General features: G+C 38.7%; 1 protein-coding gene across 2 annotated transcripts in view; it reads right to left on the reverse strand.

Moving 5' to 3' along the window:
• Positions 1 to 7,583, reverse strand: part of gucy2cb (guanylate cyclase 2Cb) — a 39,971-nt gene extending 32,388 nt beyond the window's left edge. Inside the window, exons 1-4 of one of the 2 annotated variants that reach the window (XM_014028403.1) lie at positions 5,757 to 7,583; positions 5,535 to 5,683; positions 4,728 to 4,966; positions 1,189 to 1,301 (exon numbers count right to left, since the gene is read on the reverse strand). In XM_014028403.1, coding sequence (XP_013883857.1) covers positions 1,189 to 1,301; positions 4,728 to 4,929 — 315 coding nt within the window. In that variant the 5' untranslated portion in view covers positions 4,930 to 4,966; positions 5,535 to 5,683; positions 5,757 to 7,583. Of the gene's footprint in view, positions 1 to 1,188; positions 1,302 to 4,727; positions 4,967 to 5,534 lie in introns of both variants that reach the window. The other variant, XM_014028394.1, reaches the window with a different exon arrangement.
• Between the last annotated feature and the right edge of the window lie 1,055 nt (positions 7,584 to 8,638).

The raw sequence follows: 8,638 nt of genomic DNA on the forward strand, positions 1-8,638 counted from the left end.
CCCCAGCTTCTAGACCAGTTCTTTCTAGTTTGAGAGAAGGTTTTACGACTATATAGCAGCACAGAAACATTTTATTTACAAATTAATTAAAATATGTCAACAAGGGAATACGTGTCCATRCAGTCTTAGGCTGACCCAGAACCAGAGAAGAATGATGACCATCAGATTGTAAATGGTAAATCCAGACCTTATTTGGCAGTTCTGTTGCAAATACTGTGATGTAATAGTTCAGAAAGCATCATAAAAAATAGAGAAAACTGAATGGGCTGAAAAATATAACCAAAAAAGTACATATGTAAAGATATCTATGCAGCACCAGGAGAGACTACATTAACAATTTCTGACCAAGTAAATGTTGTCCTCTTTAAATAATCAAAAGTCACATTTGGAGAAGTATCTGTTAAAAATTGTCACACTACACCAGTCTTTTCTCTTTATGACATTGAAACTCTGGCTTTAGGCTGAACATGTTTTACTGACCCATTAATTCTGCTTCACAGAACCACTCAGTTCATTATCAACAACCTCTGAGGCCTTTGGATTACAGCCAAGTGGAAGAATTTGGATAACATGTGTGCTGGAGTATAACAAAAAATATTAAAGCTGTGTCTTTCACTTTCAATGAGACAAAAGGAAATACTAAATAAAAAAATAAGCCTTAAAAAGTTGCTGTGTGAAAACAAAATAATTCAACAARGCTACACTTTTCTGTTCTGAAAAAAATCTGAGCTTAGATACACGGGGAGTTATTAGAGAAAACCATACGTCCTGTAGCACTGAGAGTCACARTGTGTAGACAAACTTGTGTTTCAATGTTTAAAACTGGAAGACTGGTAAAGATTGTGGAAGTTTAAAGTTAAGTTTATACCACTCAGAAGTTAMTGTGTGACATCACACAATAACTTGAACAAACATCACAAAACTTTAACTGTCATCATGTCTTTAACAAAGGATTGCAGTTTTTATTTGCATTGAATAATGTAAYTCATAGCCCAGTAATCACAATGAAACTGCACATTTTAAAATAGTTTCTGCATGGATGAGGAGCAGCTCAAACCTCATGACAAAAACTAAAGAATAAAAGCAAATAACATTAAAGGTAAAGCACCAGAAAGCTATTGTAGTACTCCAAATTAATGCATTTTATCTAAAAATATTTTAGCAGACAAATATAAAAAGACAGCTTACCATCAGTTTGGTCAGCTTCTCCACTCCCTCACAAACGCTACTCTCACAACCTTTTTGTCTGTAAATAGTTGTGTTGAATCCTTCGAAGTTGGCTGTGAGGTTAAATCCCATCCCTTCAATGAAAATGAGATTATTTTATTACTTCTGATTGTCTCTTCAGATTTAAACACAAGACTGAACGTGTTTAAAACTGATCCGAGTCCCCATTTCAGCTGGTAAGCACAGAAATTACATACAGTACATTTATATTTTAAAAAATATCTGTCAGAATTAGAGTTTTAAAAAGTCTTTTAAAAATATGAATACCTGGGTTTTGAAAAGACTGCTTGAAGTAGAAGTATCAATTAAAGTTTTTTTACTCAAGTAAACGTGTAAAAGTACTGGTTTAAAAGCTACTTAAAGTATAAAAGTAAAAGTAATGTAAGCGAAAAAAGCCATTAAGGATGAAATCATCGGCCACTCCACAGAGTCTTTAGTGCCTAACCCACCTTACCCAGATAACATTTTTTCTAAAGGTCATAATGACCATAAAATATAATAAAAATTGTAATGTTTCAGCTGCGTAAATACAGRGGGTAAAATAAGTATTGAACACGTCACCATTTTTCTCAGTAAATATATTACTAGAGYTGCTAATGACATGAAATTTTCACCAGATGTTGGTAACAACCCAAGTGATCCATACATACAAAGAAATCAAACCATAAATGTCCAGAAATGAAGTTATTTGTAATAATGTGGAATGGCACAGGGAAAAAGTATTGAACACACTTCCTGAAATTTATCTAATACTTTGTACAAAAGCCTTTGTTGTCAATGACAGCTTCAAGACGCCTCCTGTATGGAGAAACTAGTGGCATGCATTGCTCAGATGTGATTTTGGCCCATTCTTCCACACAAACAGTCTTCAAATCTTGAAGGTTTCGTGGACCTCTTCTATGAACTCTGATCTTTAGTTCTTTCCATAGATTTTCTGTTGGATTCAGGTCAGGTGATTGGCTGGGCCATTCCAGCAGCTTTAGTTTCTTTCTCTGAAACCAACTGAGAGTTTCCTTGGCTTTGTGTTTGGGCTCATTGTCTTGCTGAAATGTCCAGCCATGTTTCATCTTCATCATCCTGGTAGATGGAAGCAGATTTTTATCAAGAATGTCTCTGTACATTTTTCCATTCAATTGTTTGAAGTTTGCCAGTACCATTTGCTGAAAAACAGCCCCACACCATGATGTTCCCACCTCCAAACTTCACTGTTGGTATGGTGTTTTTGGGCTGATGTGCAGTGCCATTTGACCTCCAAACATGATGTGTATTCTGGCATCCAAACAGTTCAATGTTGGTCTCATCTGACCAGACTATATTCTCCCAGTATTACACAGGCTTGTTTAAATGTTGTGCAGCAAACTTTAAAGGAGCTTCAACATGCTGTTTCTTCAGCAGTGGAGTCTTGCGTGGTGAGCGTGCATACAGGCCATGGTGGTTCAGTGCATTAATTATTGTTTTCTTTGAAACAATCGTACCTGCTAATTCCAGATCTTTCTGAAGCTCTCCACAAGTGGTCCTTGGCTCTTGGACAACTCTTCTGATAATTCTTTTCACTCCTCTGTCAGAAATCTTGTGAGGAGCACCTGGTCGTGGTCGGTTTATGGTGAAATAATGTTCTTTCCACTTCTGAATTATGGCCCCAACAGTGCTCACTGGAACCTTCAGAAGTTTAGACATTCTTCTGTAACCGATGCCATCATTATGCTTTGKWACAATAAGGTTGTGAAGGTCTTGAGAGAGCTCTTTACTTTTACCCATCATCAGATGGTTCTTGTGTGATACCTGGCCATCATTTGGGACTGAACCAGCTGATATTAACTTGCACTGACAAGGGGCAGGCTTGCTTTCTAATTACTGAGAGAGTTCAGCTGGTGTCTTGGCTTTCCATGCCTTTTTACACCTCCCTTTCTTCATGTGTTCAATACTTTTTCCCTGTGCCATTCCACATTATTACAAATAACTTCATTTCTGGACATTTATGGTTTGATTTCTTTGTATGTATGGATCACTTGGGTTGTTACCGACATCTGGTGAAAATTTCATGTCATTAGCACCTCTAGTAATATATTTACTGGGAAAATGGTGACGTGTTCAATACTTATTTTACCAGCTGTATTTGTTATGGTCATCTTCATACTTGGCTACGTAGATCTAATATTTTCTGCTGGAGTGTGACTTGACTTGTCCTGTGCAGGTGTATTTATACTTCTCACACAACCACGATCAAATTCACTCTGTCCAGGAGGTGACATACAGCAGGATAATTTTTTTTTACTCTAACAAGATGAAATGAAAACAAGCTGAAGTGAAATGTAAATATTTTTAAAAGGTAGTAGAAGTTAAAAATCAGCTGGAAAAACAAATACTCCAGTAAAGTGTAAATGATCAAAATTTCTACTTACTTATACTTCTAATTTTTTTAATATTCACCCATTTTGAATTTGATGCCTGCAACATTTTCCAAAAAAAAAAAAAGGTTAGGAAAGTTGTGGAATGGTCAAAAAACACCTGTTTGGGGCACAGGTGAATAGGTTAATTGAAAACAGGTGAGGGTCATGATTAGAGGCAGCATCCTTGAAAGTCTCAGTCATTCACAAGCAAGGACAGGTCGAGGTTCAACAGTTTAAGAACAACYTTTTTCATCGTACAATGGCAAGGAATTTAGAGATTTTATCATACAGTCCATAAAATTATCAAAAGATTCAGAAAATCTGGACAAATATTAGTAACAAAAACAACGAAGTTTTTCTGTTTGAAGATTAAATGTCTTGTCTTTGTAAAGTATTGAACTGAATATAGGTTTAAAATGATACTCTGTTTTTAATTTGTTTTACAAAATGTCCTAACTTTATTGGACTTGGATTGTAATCATGAGCTTTATTTTTCAGGATGTAGAGTACACATGTCTCTTAACAAGAAATATGAAGATTCATGTCATGTCAGCATAAAGTTCAGCATTACAAATGATTTATAATGTAATGAAATTATTTATAGCACTCAACTAATTTCTCCTCTCCTCCTTTTTCCTGTCAGAGCTCGTTTTATGTGATCTAGTTTGAATGTGTCTTTAAATTCCCATTTTTGGACAGATTGAATCAGGGGTTTCCAAACTTTTCCATGCCATGGTCCCCCAAACAGCATTAGTTTCTGGCCAGGAACCTCCCTTGCAAATCTACAAGGGATGTCAACTTTTTTTCACTTTTCAATAATTATTACATTTGTTCAGAATAAGAATTTTATTTGCATATTTTGAACCCTGTATTCCTACGAAAAAACAACAACTTTTCAACAAACTGTTGACGATAAGAAAAGAACAAAAAATCTAACCTCTCTTAAATAACAAATCAATATAAATATGTTATATTTGAAAATAATGATTGAAAAATAAAATAGATTTTATTATGATTTAGTTTTTACTGTTTTAAACTAATACACATCAAAACATAAAGTGGTAACTGTACATTTAAACTGGGTACAGATGTGAGTTTTGTTGTTTTTACCTTCTGCAACATTAATGGCAGCATCTTCCTGGATAGCCTCCAGTATTTCTCTCTTGACGTACTTCAGGCTCCAGGGAGACTCCTCGTCCTCGAGGAGGATCACGTTGAGTATCACCCCGGACACACACTGCCTGGACCCTCGGCACAGAACCGTGAGGAGCCCGAACGTGAACAAACCCAACCAGCAGCTGCTTCGCCTCATTTTCAGCTCTCAGGTCAGCTTGTGTATTTGTGAGTTCCTGAAACCAGAGTCCATGGTACGGTAAAAATGATCCGTGCTTGTTTTAGAAGAAAAAAACTGTCCGCTTTGTTCAAATCTAACCCTGCATGTGTGTGTTCTGCTGCTCAGATTCACACTTCCTGAGTTCAGTTCCAATAAACTAGCCTTTCCTTGTCGCCGCGTTAATATACAACCTTTATAGACACACAGGCAGGGTGTTTAACCTTCTCAACGTTCTTGTGCAAAGGTCTGCATGAGCTGCAGGCTTCAGCTTTACAAACACATCAAACAGATTTTACTGGTATTAAATCAGATAGCAGCAGATTTAACAGGAACAGATTTTGCAGTAAATTTACTCTGTTCAGGTTCAGTAGCTGGAAAAATACAAACTTTCTGTAATCGCTGTAACATCTCCCTCTGCCATGTTGCGGGTCAGATCTCATTTGGGGAGTGTTTGCAGTAGTTTTTGATGGCATCTAACTACAAATATATTTTATCCCCTACAAATTAATCTTTTTTTTTTTGACAAAGTTAGTGTCAAAACACTGGTATGGACATATAAAATCATGGAGCTCAGTGTGTCTTACCCAGCTGTAGGCTACTGGGGTCCCACCCTGGAGCCAGGCCTGGGGGAGATGCCTCGTTGGTGAACGCCTGGTAACTAGGTCTCTACCCATGGGGTCRAGTTGGGTTGAGCCCAAATGAACATGGGTTTGCCTTCCTGTGAGCCCACCACCTGTAGGAGTGGTCATATGATGTCATGTGCGGCAGACAAAAATGGGGACGTTGGGGCTCTGACCCTGGCTTACCAACACTGGCTCTTGGGGCATGGAACATTACATCTCTGGTGAGGAAGGAGCCTGAGCTTTTGTGTGAAGTTGAGAGGTACTGACTGTACTGTATTTACTGTATTTCACCTCAATGTTGGGTGAAAGAAGAATTGAGCGTGGGATTCAGAGACTTCTGCCGTGTTGCAGACTCTGTACCGGTCTTCAGTAGTGTAGAGCAAGCTGAGCTGTAAGGCAAAGCTTTCTGTTACCCGGTCAGTCATTCTCCCACCCTCACTTTGGCCACAAACTTTGAGTAGTGACTTTAAGAACAAYATCTGCGACACAGGCAGTCAAAATAAGTTTTCTCTGCAGGGCAGCTGGACTCTCCCTTAGAGACAGAGCGAGAAGTTCAGTTAACCAGGAGAGAGGAGAGCTGCTGCTCCTCTACATCAAGAGGTCCTGGTAAGGTTGTCTCCCTAGGAGGTGCTTCATGTCCAACAATGAGGAGATCCTGGGGAAGACCTGGGACACACTGGAGAGACCATGTCTTCTGTGTGGCCTGGGAACACCTTGAAATTCCCCCAGGAGGGCTGGAAGAGTTGGCTGGGGAAAGAGAGGTCTGGCCCTCCCTGCTTGAGCTGCTGCCCCTGCAACAACAAGCAGAAGCTGATGGATAGGATGGTGTCTGGTTCTTCTATAACCAAGGCAGAAAGTAGACAAAGTAGAGCTCAATCTCAGTGCAGGTTGAACTCTAGCAGGAATTTCCCTTGTTTCTGATTCTGTTTGTGGTGTTCAGACAGAATCTTAAGGCAACATCATAGAGAGGAGAGTGTCTGGAATTTAACATCTGCTTTTTGCAGATGATGTAGTTCATTTGGTGTCTCAAACCATGGTGTTCAGCATGCATTGGGTCYGTTTTCAGCTGATAATGAAACGGTTGGGATGTGAATCAGCTCCTCTAAATATGAAGACATGGTTCTAAACCAGAAAAAGTTGAATACTCTCTCCGGGTTGAAGACGAGTCTTTGCTTAAAGCAGAGTAGTTCAAATATCTAAAAGCCTTGTCCTGGTGCATCTCAGTAATCCAGGTAGAACAATCAAAAAGAAAAAAATAAGTAGGTCCTCTGAACGGGTTCTTCATTCTTTTTGATCTAAAAGTCTTGTTCACATTTGATGGTAGGATAGAGCAGGTGATGGCTTTACGGATCAGGACCTTGCCCACAATAATGGGGGTGTTCAGTTCATCATGGTAAAGAAAGTTGAGTCGAAAGGCAAAACTCCTGACTGGTCTGTTTACATTCCAACTCTCACCTAAGGTCATAAGACCCTACTCCTTTTTTTTGCATTAATATCAATAACATTCCACTTGTAGTAGGTGGTTCTCATGTTCACATTGCATATGCTGATGATACCATCATCCATACCTCTAGTCCCTCCCTCACTACTCCTCTGTCTTCACTGTAGGCTAGTTTAACTTCAATCCAACAAGCTTTTGCATTGCATTTGCTTTTGAACAGAGACTAAACTAAATGTATGTTGTTGTTGTTTGTACCAGAAACTTACCACACGTTGAGAGCCCCTTTAAAATCTCTTCCTTGCACAGTATTGAGATTGATTTTGTCTTGGTATCTGGCTTGACAACAAACTCTCATTTAAAACATATAAATGTCCTGCATTCCAAAGTTAAATCCTGCTTTGGCTTTGTTTTACCTATGTAAATCTTTCACTCCCTCTGCTCCTGCTAAAATGGCAGTATTTTCAATCCTAGGTCTGCCACCACTCTTTCTAAACTGGACGGCCATCCGGTTTGTAACTGAAACTTCATAAAACACCACTGTGATCTGTACTCCCTGATAAAATGGCCATTTCTTAATTCTCACAGACAAATCCACTGGTTTCTGTACAAAATTGGAAAAGTACACAGAAATATTCAGATTCATACCTTAAATTGCATATGCATGTTTCTGTGCTCCTTTCATGTATTGAAGTCAGGTTAGAGTTAGTTGAATTGAATTTGGGACTTTGTGGTTTGAAACTGTTGACTGAAAAGTTTGTGTGGCTGTAGTGTCCACACATTCTAATGGCAGGTGCAAGGTGTATGTATATTTACACACACTTTCACACATTGTTGGTTTTGATAGATACAGACATGTTTAACATGGTCAACAGGTTTGTTGCTTGGAGCCTGGCGCACACAAATTTTTTATGCATTGATTCATGAAGTCTCAGGTTACTTACGATCACTTCTGACTATTCACAAACCAAATCGTATTCCACGTTCTAGTGACCTCATCAACCTAGAGCACATAACCTACCTCCTTTGGTCACTCCTTATTCCAGTTCTCTGCTGCAGATGCCTGGAACCATCTGCAACAGACCTTGTCTTATGTATGTTAGTCTGTGCTGCTTGTATTTTTTTAAATCAGTTTTATGTCCACTTGTGTTGTCTCTTGCCGAGGTCATCATTGTAAATAAGAATCGGTTCTCAACTGACCTACCTGTTTAAAGAATCTATATATAGCATTATACAAGCAAGATGGCAGGCCTGAACCCTAAAAATAGAGTGAGGAGGTCTGTAATTTGAGTGGAACTCAAAGAAGAGCCACTGCTCATATCAAAATGAGTCAGCTCAGGTGGTTTGGGTAACTGGTTAGTAGGCCTCCTGGACACCTCGCTTTGGAGGATTTCCAGGTACGTCTTACTAAGCAGAAGCCCCAGAGCAGACCCAGAACTCATTGGAGGGATTACATATCCTTTATGGCAGGGGTACCCAGCTACTTTTGAAGTCGGCAGTTTGCCGAGATCTACTCATCCAGTCTCAGTATCAAAAAGCATAATTTTGTCTCCCTTCTTTAAAGTAAATAAAACAGAATGTAATGTGTTGCTAGTTTTATTTAATTTAAAGTATTGTCAAACAAAAC

Source organism: Austrofundulus limnaeus, unplaced genomic scaffold, assembly GCF_001266775.1.
Source record: "Austrofundulus limnaeus strain Quisiro unplaced genomic scaffold, Austrofundulus_limnaeus-1.0 Scaffold5, whole genome shotgun sequence".
NCBI classification, from domain to species: domain Eukaryota; kingdom Metazoa; phylum Chordata; class Actinopteri; order Cyprinodontiformes; family Rivulidae; genus Austrofundulus; species Austrofundulus limnaeus.